Here is a 14,434-nt window from a genome sequence, read left to right on the forward strand (position 1 = left end):
TTCTGCTTCTGGGTAGCCGTTCGGGCAGGCAGACCCGGCTGCGGTCCCCTGGGGCCAGTGGGGGTAGAGGGAAATAACCTCCCCCCTCCTCAGGGGCCATGCTGGCTCGTGGCTGCAGCAGCGAAAGTGGGGAGGGGGCGGAAGACCTGGATCAGGTCCCTGCTAGTGGGACAGGGAGGGGGGATTTAAACCCCTCTCTGGCCAGTTCAGCCAGGACTGGCCATGCCCCCCCAGCACAGCTTCCCTGCAGTCAAGGGTGGGCTCTAGCACCCCCAGCTCCTAGCCTGAGCAACTACAGGCATGTGCCTGCATTGCCTCCGTCCAGAGGGAATGTCTGTACTGTTACAAACTGGTTCGACCTAGGCAAGTTAGACTAACCTGCAAAGGTTGAATCAACTCAGGCTCCAGCTTTTTGAATGTCTGCCCCTAGCCATAAAGTGCTGTGCTTTTTAACAGCCTGAGAGAAACTAAATGTTCAGAGGTTGTATAAGCTGAAAATAAATTAGGTATCCTTAATGCAGTTTTTGGGGAATGCCATCCATCTACAGTGGCAAAGTATAATGAAAAATCTTCTCTGTGGTTTTGAGAGAATGGAAACATATGGTATGTGAAGTACGAAATGTACCTAGGAAAATGAGGCATGCTAAAATTAAGAAATATAGCATAGGTAGGAAACTGAGAATGATTATGATTTTTTCACCACTGAGTTTCAACTTTGGTTGGAGTAGCAAAAATAATTTCAATCTGCTCTTTAACCTCCAAAGAATCTCTTCACCTTCATATAATTTTGACTTCTTAATCTGTAAAAGGTTGCAGTGGGTAAACTCAGCATTGCAAGATCAGTTTTAAGGACATGGCAAACTGAAGGGGAAGGATTGATGAGTTAAGTGTAACTTATGCTGAAATATAGCTTTGTACATTAAAAAGGCCAAAATGTTTCATATAGAAAAGGAAATACAGGTATACTACAAAGTTTATAGGGTAATTCCATTTTTGAGGTAAATTTTTAAGTGCCATTAGAAGCACTTTCAAGAAAAAGCTATATATCACTTAATAACCATCCTTTTAATATCCTTGCAGCTTCCTAGGGTGGCATTTCTAAGTGATCTTAAAAAAAATAAATCCATATATCAATTGAACTTTGTCCAAGTGAAATAAACACTGTCAGCACAGGTTGTCCTCATTTTTATAATGGTGTGACACTTCTATCTTTTTTAAGTGCATTTTCTTTTTTAATACAGATATTTTTTTTCTTAGCTAAAGAATTTCTCTGTTTCTGTCCATTGTAAAGATTTGGTGGGATTTTATTTTTGGCTGTAGGTGTGATTTGGAACATTGGAGAAGGCGGTACCTATTTTGGGGGGGGCTTGATTAGTCAGCATCAGTCAAATGGGTGATTTTTCTCCCTCTTTGCACTCCTTATTTTTGTAATTCATGCAGAACTCCTAAATCTTGGCATCATTATTGGAAATTCTATGGATTACTCCTGAATTAAGGAGCTTTCTTCTATAATATTCTGGGGTTTTCAGTTCTGTCTTCTGTTTTCAGACTGCAAAACATTTTCACCTTGTCTGGATGTCTTTTAGTAGTCTGGAAGATTCTGATCTTAACATCCAGTTAAGTGGGAATTTAATAGAGAGAGCTTTTATTATCCAGGAGCATATCTTTTAAACTTCTCTGCTTTTGGAGCGTGAGAGAGATTCACAATCTAGTCATCCTTGATTGTGTTCAAGTAATTAAATTTAGAATAACTTCCAGGCCCACCACTTTAGCTGTTTGAAGACCAGATCATGTTGGCCCCATAGTTAAAGCAATGACACGATATTGGCTGCTGTTCCACTTCGTTGTACCTTAACAGCAGTCTGCCCATGGTTGCCATCTCGAGTATTTAGGTTGTATCTGGAGTGCCAGTTAACACAGAATGAAAGTATCCAGCCTATCTGCGATGCAGGCTAGTGTAAAAAAATGCCTCTAGTCCCTACCCAAGGGTTTTTGGTTTAGTTGAAAGTTTAGGGCCCTGAAAGTTCTGAAACCTGGTTCTCTGAGTGATTGGTCTTGCCCTGTCTGTCACATCCGGTGATACCTTTATAGCCTGTACTGATAAAGTCTGCTTTTGAACACTTATCTGCCTCCTGGGCTTGTAGTCAGTGGCTCTGTTTTGAATTGGCTACTGTTACAAGCTGGCCAGAATTGAACTGTTTGTATTATTATTATAAGTTTTTTTTTGTTAATCTCTGCACTGCCACAAAGATGACTGTGAAAAATTAAAAAACCAAAAAAAAACAAAACCCCTTGCCTATAGGTTGTTTGAAATATATATTTGGCAGGCATTGGTTCCACTTAAACAAAATACTTCAAGTTTGAAGGTGGTGGTTGTTTTTTTTAAGGGATGCTGAATTGCTGTAACCCTTGTATTGGTAGCTCCAGTACCCCATAGGCTGAGTTTAAGAAGGGGCTTATTACAAGCGCATCTATGGGAGATCACCTAGAGCCCTGAGTTTCTCCCCACTGCTGCCACTTGCCTCAAGGAAAAGACTGAAGTTGCCGTGGGCTAGCTCTCTATCCCAGTAAGCCTCAGTTCTGCTGCTTTTGTAGCTGCGGTGGAGGAATCTCTGCCAGCCCCAGGGTTATGAAAGAAACTATAGCAGGGGTTGGCAAAATATGGCCTGTGGGTAGCCCAGGCACTGACTGGCCTGTGGCATGTTCTGCTGTCCCCTGGGCACGCAGCAGGGTTGGGGCGGCTCCACAGCTGGATTGCCTTTCTAGGCGTCCCAGGCAGCAGAAGCTCCTTCTGGCTGCCGCCACCACAGGCCCCAACCCCGTAGTACTGATGGGGACTTGTGTGCACAGCCCTGATCCCCACCCACCCCGTGCCTGTTCTGGACTCGGGGCGACAGAGCGGGCCAGCTCCAAACCAGCTGGAACCTGTGCACACAGCTGCAACCTGGCCCACCCTGTGCCTGCTCTGGACTCACCTGCCCATGCTGAGCAGTGGGCAGCTGGGCAGAAGCTGCTGCTCAGCACAAGGGAAAAGCAGGCCCTTGCTGCGTTTACCTGGAGCCTGCGTCTGAGCTGCCCTGCAGCTTCTCTGTGTTGCCACCGCTGCCCTGTTGGGTGGGCCAGAGGCAGTGGCAATGGCAGCAGAGAGGAGCAGCAGGGCAGGCCAGGCACAGGCTCCAGGCAGCTGCAGCAAGAAGGGCCTGGCACTGGTGGGGGGAGGGGAAAGGTTGGCGCTTTTCCCCCGGACCCAGCAGCAGCTTCTGCCTGGCTGCTGCCACTGTTAAGCATGGGTGGGTGAGTCCAGAGCAGGTGTGGGGTGGGCCAGGTTGGGGTTGTGCACACAGATTCTAGCCGGTCCATAGCTGGTCTGCCCTGCCAGGCCGAGTCCAGAGTGGGCTGGGGTTGGAGCTGTATGTATGCGGCCCCACCAGTACCATGAGGCTGCAGCAACAGTTGCAGCAGCTGGAAGGAGCCACCAGCACTGGCGGAGGGAAGGGGTATGCTGACCGGCCCACAGCAGCTCCCCACAGTTGCCCATGTGGTCTGTGGGCCCAAATGATTGCCCGTCCTTGAACTATAGGGTCCCCCTCTCCATGGAGAGGGTCAGCCTAGAGTATCACCTGCCCAGAAATAACCGCTTCCATGTGCAGTCAGTAAGAAAACAAACAACAAAATGATTTTTTATAGAAGTGGAACAAGCATAAGAAATCAGTAGCCATAGGTTGAGATACAGACAGAGATATGAGAGTAGACAAAAGGAAGAAACCATAACACTGGCATGTTCTTACTCTGCATCTTAAATCCACAGATTCAGTCTATAGCCACCTTCCCAAGATAGAGAGCAGTTTCTGTCTCTGACTACATGCCAAAGCCTTCTGCATCTACTTGTCAGTCACTTTCCCAGCCTGCTTGACTGGGGGACTTCATCCCCCTTTTTACTCAGGAAGACTGAAAACCAAGCCATGCTTTTGAGGCAGGCTTTAACTACCTTTGTCAATCTGGCTGTTAACATATGTCACCCTTTCATTTCTGGGGGGCTCATATACAATGTCAGTAACTTCCTAGCCCCTGAAGGTGCATATTTACCAGACTACAAACTTGAATGCTCTTAGACATGTGGATTTGCTAATCCAATATCCAGCTCTCCCCCAGAAGAGTGTGACCAGCCAGGTGACGAGTTCCTGGCTCTTCTTTTTGACTGTATATTTATCATCGGCCAAGTCCAGGGTTCTTGCACCTCTTAGCCTGTCTACATGGAGGACCAGTAAACAGCCTAAGTCAAATGCAACTTCTTAGTCATTAACTCTTCTGAGGGCTTTGTCAGAGGTTACCTGTATAATGCCAGAAATCTCTGCAATATAGGGATGTCATGAAGACAGGGCAGTATTAGAGCAGTCATAGGTGGAGGCTTCAGGTCAGTTCAGACCTGCATGACTGACCTGTGACTAGAGGGCCTGGTGAGCCAGGTAGAAAGATGAGAGGAAGGCTTGTAGCTCAGAAGCAGCTTCCCCAGGGCTCTGAGATGCAAGCTCCATGCTGAGGGTGGGGCCACTGGGTCTTAAGCCCCAGGGACCCCATTCTTAGCACAGAGCAGCTGCAGCTCAGTGAGACCAGAAGCTGCTTGGTCTCTTGTTTTACTAAGCCGCGGCTGCTCCCCACTCTCAGGGTGGAGTGACCGTGACGGTTTCAGTGAGGAGCAGCTTCCCAGGGGCTCTGTTTTCTTGCTGAGCAGCAGTGGCTCCTTGTTGAAATTGAGCCTCCATGTCAGTTTCAGTGAGAAGATTGCCTTGGGGAAGCTGGAGCTCTCTGGATTCCCTGAAACTGAGTTGGTGGATCTGCTCTCAGCACAGCGCTGCCACAGCTCTGAGAGCAGAGAGCCCATGGGAAACTCATTCCCTGGGACGCTCTCAGCTCCATGCTGAGCAGCTTAAGCCCTGACAGCCCAGCTCTCAGTATGGATCAACCATAGCTCAGTGAAACTAGAGCCCTTGGGAAGTTGTTTTCCCCGGGTTCTGTACTTTTGCTGAAATTGACAGGGCGGCAGTCCTGGTCTCAGTACGAAGCTGCAACTTGGCTAGGCCAGACAGTCAAATGTTAGCGCGGTCTCTCTGATCTCACCAAATTTGAGCCTCCCAGCAGTAAGACCATGCGGTTGGGGGAAACAGGCTTCCCCAGCTCCATGGTCACTCTGCAGTTGAGCCTCTCGGAGCAGTTGCCCTTAGCAGGAAGGTGGAGTCGGGGGGTACCACTAGAGTTTTGGAAGGTGGGAATGGGAAGAGTGGCTAGGAGCTGGAGAGAAATGAAAGTAAAGCATTTTATCTTCCCTGACCATTCCAACAATACAGGATGGGTAAAACGTTTCCAAGATGAACACTCCTTTTGAGTGTCTTACCTTTTAAAATGTTTAGAGGGTACTTATGACAGTTTAACGGGTTAATACTCTGTTTTTAAGTGCCTTTATGTATGCCAGTTTTAAGGTACCCTGTGACAAAGCCCTAAGTGTGAAAAGCTGAGGGCTGCTCAAATTATCATGGCTTTTCTGACCCAACCTTGGCTGAAATAAAGATACAGCAACTTTATATTTGTATCAAATACTAACATGTATTATTATGAGAACAATAAAGCTGAACACAGCTTTGCAGTAGCTACAATTGAGCTAAGCACATACAGACAGCCAAAAAGCCCAAGGCTGAATTGATTCAATCTTTGCAGGTTAGTCTAAGCTATGGAGATTGAACCAATAAGCAAGTGAACAGACATCCTCTTGATTCTGGAAATGTAGCTACATGCCTGCAGTGGCTCAGGTCAGAATCCAGGGGGTGCTACAGCATGGCTCTGTGCTTGGCTGGAGCAGACAACTTGGGCCATAGCTAGCCTGCCCACCCTGTGAGGAGGGTTTTGCAGAGGAGTTGCAAAGCATCTGGGGATGCTAGGGAACTGTGACTTAACTTAAATCTGGAGGGCATCTAGGACAGAAGTTCAGTAAACAGATTTAACCTAAATCAGTTGTCTGACACTGCATCTGTCTAGGTTTATCTTAAACAGGTTTTGGCCATTTTGAAAGTAGTTTATGTGCTCTGAACTTCTGTTGTGTTACAGATTTGAATCGGTTTCCAATCACTTGTTCTGGTTTATGTGCAACTTCTGTCCCTAGCCCTGGTGACAAAACACCACAAGAGTAAATCTGTTTTTGGAGAATACCTATGCATGCCACACAGTGAAACTCCAAAGGGTAACTTGGCTTTGGGGTGAATCCATGACAGGATCCTTGCCTTTAAGGGTGTGAAGAGCATAGTTGGTCCACTAAAAGATATCATACTAATAAATCCTTGCCTCTGCCATAATTTCTGGATCATCATGGCTACAATATCACTCTTACGGTACCATAACATTTAAGAGTGTATATAGATGAAAAAACTATACAGAATTAAAAGGGAATTAAGGACTTCACTACATTTCCCACTAATCTGTGGTAACTTTTCACGTGTCTCTTTCTGTCCCTTGGTAAGAGGAACCTGTGGTAATCTAAGCTATTATTTTGTTCAGCATCAAACTGCCTCTATTCAGTTTCCACTTAATGTGGAATAGAGCAGATACAAGAAATAGTTACTACATAATAGTTGATCCAGGAAATTGACTCCTAGTAAATCTCATCCAAGGCTTTTTAACATTAAATTGTTTGTCTGCCGCGCCCTAACTTTGAGTTTTCTGTCATTATATTACTTGTGTGCAAACATGTAAGGATGTGAATTCTGTTGCTGTTGATATCTCAGTAATAATGCAATAAGAATACAGGTAGAATAGTCCAGATAAATAGCAGCTGTAAACACAGTTATTTTGGCTTGTATGTAGCGTGTTGTATGCTGTTGGCTAATGGAATCTCAGTTGCTGGTAAGAACTAGAGCAGCATCAGAAGTAGCGGCACATCTTTTTAGGGGTATCTTCTTTTGATAGCAGTGTAGCACCCTTATGCATATTCATTCAGAGGCATGAGCTTTCATAGGCAACATATCTAACTAAATAGGTTATAGCCTACAAAAGCCTATGCCTCTGAACGAGTTGCTGTCTGAGATACCACCCTGCCCTAACTTCTGCCTAACCTGAGACCAAAATAACTAACTATTTCTCCCATTTATTTTAGAATTATACCAGTTTTTTAGAAAATACATACCAAAAGAGCCTGGTGGTATTTCCTTTCTTTATTCAGAAAATGATAAAACTTTTTGTCTGACAGGCAGAATAATCATAGAGGTCACCTAGTCCAGCCCCTTGTATGAGGCAGGAAGCATCTGTCCTAGGATTGAACCTGCAACCTTGGCATTAGCACTACACACTAACCAACTGAGCTAACATATTTTCTTGTGTTTGGAACTAGAAATGAAAAAGAAAAATGTTTTTTTAGGCTTTCTGTTTTTTTCTGTATTGATGGATAGAATGGCTATAATAGCAGACAAAAATCCTTCTGCTTTAAAAAGCTATCATTAGAATTATGGTTAGGTGGAGGCATGTTTCCAGCATTGATGAGTTTATAATTTAGATTATATTTCTGTTCTGTTACAAAAGTAGAATTTTTTTACCTTTCAAAAATAATTGAGGTTGTGCCATTTTCATGCAGAATATCTTCATGCTTGTTCTTGTCTTGGTTGCTGCTGACCTGCCTTGTGTTCTTAAAGTTGATTTTTCTATACTTAAATGGAAAATACTGGCATAAATGAGATCATACTTACTGCTTGTAAAATAAAGGAATGTAGACATTGAATGAAAATGCAAAATAAGTCGTAGCGCTCTTTAATCTCATTTGCTTTAGTGGTATAAAAATATTTATACGGGTAAAGTGTATAGTTGTCATCTGGGAAGCCTAAGTTATATTTACCTGTGTCATATAGCCTATGGGTTGACAAGTACTATGAAGAGTACTGTGCAATGCACCGTGATTATTTAAAAGCTGTTCTATTCTTTGGCTCCTCTGGTACAAACCATGTTGGAACTGTGATGTATGTTCAAAAGTAGTTGACTTGATTTGAAGAAGTGTATATATTTCTTTACACAATTGTAGTTTAGCAATTTGTTTTTATAAAAAAACCAAACGGTGACATTTACCAAAAAAGAGAGACTATAATACTGATCTACCTCTTGAATAGTCTAACTAATTTGTCCTTACAGAGCACTTATAATGATTTCAGTACCGGTAGTTTGGGATACTTAAGGTGCAATTACATGGAGCTAGAACCTTGCGGTATATACTATAGTTAATGTTGAGAAATTTGCTAAATGCTTGCAAGAATCTCTCATCTGTGGTTATAGAGCCATATAAGAAACCCCTATAGCTCTCTTATTCCAAAATTTTCTCTTTAGTTGCTTATAATGTTCAAACTATCCCCAAGCCTGAGAAAAATCTCAAAAATACACCCGTAGCATAATATGAGGTATGAAAACTAATTTCTGAGTTGTCTTATGGATAAAGAAGACATTTGTTTTTTAACTACTTCTTTTTTTTCCTTTTCTTTCACAGGGCTATTTCCTTCTTTTTGAATCTATGCTGGATTCTGTCATTTATGCCAAGGACAGGTACTTGGCAGAAGGTGGCTCAGGTTGGTTCAGAATTCTTTTAATAAATTCAGCTCTTGGGGGAAACCAAATGAACCCAGAGACTTGGAATAAGCTATGCATGAATGGGGAAGTTCCCACTCGAGATGAAAAATGTTTCCATTAGTGGAAGCTTCAAGGCATTCATTTACCATATGGGTAATAGAAAAATACTAGATGGGGTATTCAGGCTTCATAGTTAATGGTGTTTTCTAAAAACATCTTAGACTTAAAAGAAAAAAAAGTCTAAAGAATAAACCTTGGATGTTCTTTCACTTTTAGTAGTAGGGTGAGATTATAATCAGAAATGATTCAAAGGTTAAAAAAAAAAAAAAAGGGAAATGGTAAATTTCTAATTTTGTATGTGCCCTTCCTATAGCCTGTTTTAAGTTTAAAGAACATATTGACTTTGCTAAGAGCATAGGTGCTACTTACCTGGAATGGTTTTAATGAAATTTAGGCACATTAGAGTATGCTAAGCCAAACCAGTTTATATCCATAAATCAAAGTAATATCCAAAAATATATATTGTTCTCTCTCATTGCATTTCCGAATTGCCTTGAAGTGCTTGATTCATGTGGGGAAAAAAAAATACAGGTTTGACAGTTTTAGGCTGGATCTAACTTAAAAAAAAATCAATCAGAAAAGAAAAATAAGTTGGGGCCAAATTATTTGCAAGCACACATGAATTTGATCTCTTGCATCACAGAGCTGGGCTAGGATCATTTATACCACAAAAGCTGTGTTATCTGGCACTTTATCAACCAGAAAGCTCCACTAACCAGTATCCGAGGGATGCGGCAAAAGTGAAACCGAAGTCCTACTTCTGGTTTCGCCGCCACGAGCCAAGTTCTTCTCCTTCACTTCTTTGGCCCACAGCCCAGAGCAAAGCAGCCTGTGTGGGTCAAAGCAACCTGCACGGGGCCCCCCCTCTCTGTCCCCCGGCACACTGATGCCAGGGAGTGCACCAGATAGCGCACATTTGATTAACCAGCATTCCCCATTCCCAGGGGATGCTGGATAACAGAGCTTTTGCTGTATAGCTTTTAAGATAAGTATGCATGGCACAAAGCAGTGCTCTCTAGAGATACAGATAAAGCTGGCAGGCCTCCTTGGGCAGACACTGCCCTGGGATGCCACCAAAGAACAGTACTTTAATGTGCCCTTTGGCAGTGACCGAGGAGGGGACAGACATTCTTTTTTTTTTTTTCTTCCACTTTTTTTTTAAGGGTTCTTTGGAATTTCTGTTGGCTGTTGGAGCAAAGAGGAAGAATTAGGTGTGCTTTTTGCAGGGAGGGGGAAAAGGGAGTAGTAATTGCACATCCTCTATAAGATGGGGAGTATGGGCTTGGAAGAGAGGGTTAAGTTGCAGTGGTGGGATTATGTGGGTGTGTAGCAGCAGGGGGAAAGTTTGTTGTAACTATGTGAGTGGTGATTGGGCTCAGTAGAAAGTTTGGGGTGTTTTTGTGTAGCAGTTCGGGCAGTGAGGCAGTGGTTGGGGGAAGGGAGGAAGTTGGGTTTCTCAGGTTTTGGGGTGGTGTTTGGGGAATCCTATCTGCAAATGGTTTGTTTATTGTAAGGTGCTCAGAGCTTTTTGGATGGAGTGGGGTATATAAATTAAATAAATGAATATATTAGCTTCAAGGCCAAAAGTTGTATACCTCCGTTAGCATGGCACTTATACCTATGCCTAGTTAACTCTGCTGAATAGTAGGGTTTATTAACTTAGTTTATAATTCTTTGCTCATGCTCTGTGCAGGGGTGTAAATATTTTTTAAATATTAGGTATTTCAATTCTTCTAATTATATCGGTTAACCATTTAACTGGTTGGGTCAGGGCTGGAGTTGTGGGGCAGTGACTGCGTGGGGCCAGGGCCTGGGGCAGAGCTGTGATCCGCTCCCTGCATGTCCCTGCCCATGGAACTGGCACCCGTTGCAGAGATGTGTGGAGAGTGGATCATGGCTCTTCCCTGGGCCCCAGCCCTGTGCTGTCACTGCCCCAAGATCCCGGCCCTGCCCGCACCCCTGGATACCATTCCCTGCCCACCTACGGCCCCATCCCATTCACCATGCCAAACATATCCGACTCATGGAGGTCCCAGGTCAGTCTCGATGGAGGTTCCACCTGCCCGTCCGCTCCATCTGGTGGCCTTGGCAGTGGGTGTGAGGTGGATGGCCCCGGGGCCAGATAGGATCAGTTGCCACTTCCCACCCCAGCCCCCCAACAGCTCACTGAAACTCTATATGTGGCCCTGCAGCCCAAATACTTGCCTACCCCTCATGTAGTGACTATCAAGGTGAAAGAAGTGTATTATAAATATTCGGAGAGATTCTTGCAGTGATCTGGCTGGACAATGCAAAACTGTTGTCTATAAAATAGTAGCTTGTCCAGTGCCATATTAGTACATTTTCAGTAGAGTAAGGGTTGATACACTGTTCATTTTGATTATAGATATGATATACAGCAGCCTTATTTAATCAGAATACTTTTATATCTTACTATTTGATTATACTTTCATGTAAATTCTTAAATTAAAGCATTGATTTAGTGATGCCAAGCAGTTAACACATTTTATGGTATTTTTACTAGCTACACCCATTTGGAAAGAACTTCAACTTTTGTGCAACATTTCTCACTTTAACATTTGGATGATACTGTTGGTGCATGGTGTATCTGGTCTTTGGATAAGGCGAGACAAGATGCTGTAGAATTTCAGAAGAGAAGTAACTTGGAATTTTTTAAATGCGACAGTCAGTACTTGGGTGGTATCCTGGGTGGTGACTTGTCAGACTGATGTAGGAAGGGATTTCATTTCCAAAGTTTGGCCTGTAGCAGGCAGTGGGAAAAGAGAAGGAATTTCCTATATAGGTGGACAGAGTGGTTAGTGGCAAAAGTTAGGACATGAGAGACTTGGTCTGAAGATAAAAGCAAGGGCATTGTATTGTATGACTCTCAAATGCGAAAGAGTTTAAATCTAATATAGAAGCGCTATGCTAGCTTCTGGCCCCCTACACAGCTTTGGGAGACTCAAAGCACTAGGAGGAAGCCAGAGGCAGGTTGGAGACAAGCTGTCTGCTATGGGGATGGAGGAAAGTGGAGGAGCAGTTCCCTATCAGCCCTGGCTGGAAAACTCATAACTGAGTTAACTTTGTTGTTCTCCAGCCAGAGGGCTGGGATATTTGTACACTCCCTATCTCGCCAGGTTTTCTAGTACTGCATATTTCTCTGAAATAGAACTGTCCATACCCAGTTTCCTATTATAGTTTGTGTACATTTAACTCCTCTTTTTTTTTTTTTTTTACTTTGACGGTGTGGTGCTTTTGTTTTGTTTTTTTGTTTTGGCCTCTTTGCAGTAGCCCAGTTTGATTTTTTTCCATGTTGTGTTAACTGTGTCCATTTTCAGTTTCACTACACTGACTTAATGATTGCATTAATGACTGTGTAATGTAGTGCTTGCTGCAGTACGCTAGTTTAATTGAAGTCTGTGTCTGTGCTTGGGGTGCAGCAGGGAAAAGGCAGTCTGTTATAAAGCTTAGTGTTACACGAACCAGAGATTCTCATGTGTTAAAAGAGAAATATTTACATAGTGTAGCTCACATCATTTTATTCTGTTTTATTTCATTGCTTATATTGTTTATTTTAATTTATTTTGTTTTTATTTTAAATTAATATTATTTTATTTTATATTGTTGTAGTACAAAACCAGTCATATTTAGAGCCTGACTGTGTTGGACTCTGAACATGTTTCATAGTCGAGTCCTTGATTTGCATGGACTAATGTAGTTTATTAAAGATTTGGAACATACAGTAGAATAATAATGTTTAGCAATACACTTTTTTCCCCTATAACTGATTCCTCCAAACCCTTCTTAAGATACCCAGACATTTTTTCCTTCCTCTTGAATCTTGATATTTAAAAAGGGCTTTATATTGTTCTTTTTGGACCCAGACAGTGCTGGAAGGGTTTGTAGTAACTTAATCCTTCTCTACTTCCTCAGTGGGTTTTTTTCTGTAGAATGCCTCACCTTTTGTTGGCCTAGGGGATTATCTCCCCCTCTTTCTTTTTCCACAAAATAATACCATTTTATACAATCACTCTCTGTCCCAGATAATTTAGCTTAGATTTTAAATAGAACACTTTTTCCTTAAGGCATTTATAATCCCTGTACTCCTGCCAGCTGGTATGGAGGGCAAGTGACTGTCTCTAGGACACTTGTCAGTGTCACTATAAATCAGCCAGCGGGTGGAGTTCAGGCACCAAGACAATTGTGATTTCCATGCCTCCAGGAGGTCACTTCTTCAGTATATGTGAGGATCAATAGAACCAATGACAATTCCAAAACCTGAGCAGCTAAAAATAAGAACCCATTGTGGAATGAAGCTGTCAGACCAGCCTTAGGACAAAGTTACTTCTTAAACTCTTGAATTTTAGAACAAGTGTCATTCTAGTATATCAAGCAGCTTTCCAAGGTGCAAAAGTCTTTTTGGCTTTTTGAAAATTTAATGAAAGAGCCTATCACTTGTCCAGATCTTTGAATAGGTCAGTGACTGAACCAGAAATAGAACCCAGTTTTCCAGACCTCTGCTTAACTGGCTGAGTCACGCCTGTCGAAATTTAGTTTATCAGCATCCTGCAGCATTTGAGGTGAGAATATCTAGGGCAGTGATTCTTAACCAGGGTGCCACAGAATGCTCAGTTGCCTGGAGATCCTTTTGGGGTGCCTCACAGTGCCATGCAGTGTTAGCACTGTTAGCTGTACAGACATGATTCACAAGATAAACCCAGAGGGCATGTCCAGACAAGCGTGCACGTGTGTTTCCCTGGGATCGAATAACAGCAGCACACAGTTGTACTGCTGCTGTTTGTCCCTGGGGAATGCCTCTGTGCATGTGCTCTGGTGTGCAGCAGATTGCCCCAGGTGGGGTAGGGAAGGCTGGGGCCAGCACCTGGGGTGGCCCCAGCAGCCTTACTTGGACATTCTGCGGCTGCAGCAGTGACAATTTGGACGTACAGAGCCTGGCCATCAGCCAGAGTGCATCTCTGGCCTGCCAGGCTCCAGTTTTGGGTAGCACATGCTGCAGACATGTGCGCCACCTTGTTGGGTTTTTTTTTTTTAAGACTTTTTTTTTTTAGATACTGGAACTTCTCAGTATCTAATTTTGGCTCTGCACTGCAAATATGCAACGTGGAGAACCTTTTCACATGCACCACATGTGTTTTGCTGCAAAATGCACTTGCGTGCTCATCGGGGTGTGCCCAGAGATTTCAAATAGGAGTCCATGGTGTTAAAAGCATTATAACTTGTTGTGGTCTTTGAGTTCTTTGCAACAGGACATTGCTTTTGTATTTTTCTGAGGTAAAAAATCAAATGAAAACTAAGAGCTGACAATTTCCAAGTGCTGACTTGAGTCTAAGAAATTTGAGAACCACTGATCTAGGGTGATGTGTATAGCACACACTGTGTGCAAAGAGTTCTTTTTACTGCACGCTCATCTATTCGTTATGTATAACTATTCCCTTGATCTAGTATGCATTTCCGCATGTACTTGAGTGAAATGCACAGTGATTAGGAGTAAGATAGGGAAATAAGGCCTTAATTTAGAATTTAAAATCTTTAGATACTTTGTCTTTAAAAAAACCAAAAAAAATAGTATCTTTGTCTTAAAAGAATTTTGATTATTCACGTCCGGATGATGTTGGTGTTCACTCAATTATTTTAATGTATTGTAGGATTATAGTCTTACCCTTTTAATAGTCTTAACTGTCTTAACCCTGTTACCCTGAAGCTTGTGAGACATTACTAACGGATAAAGGATTTCCCATCTTACTCTATTCACCACGTGAGC

General features: G+C 42.9%; 1 protein-coding gene across 3 annotated transcripts in view; it reads left to right on the plus strand.

Annotated features, from left to right (window-relative positions):
- PRMT3 (protein arginine methyltransferase 3) overlaps positions 1-14,434 on the plus strand; it is a 123,040-nt gene that overhangs the window by 61,555 nt on the left and 47,051 nt on the right. For all 3 annotated transcript variants that reach the window (XM_006014703.3, XM_025199676.1, XM_025199605.1), the window contains one exon: positions 8,513-8,591. In XM_006014703.3, the coding sequence (XP_006014765.1) occupies positions 8,513-8,591 (79 nt within the window). The remainder of the gene's footprint in view (positions 1-8,512; positions 8,592-14,434) is intronic.

Source organism: Alligator sinensis, unplaced genomic scaffold (genome assembly GCF_000455745.1).
Source record: "Alligator sinensis unplaced genomic scaffold, ASM45574v1 scaffold442_1, whole genome shotgun sequence".
Taxonomy (NCBI): Eukaryota; Metazoa; Chordata; order Crocodylia; family Alligatoridae; genus Alligator; species Alligator sinensis.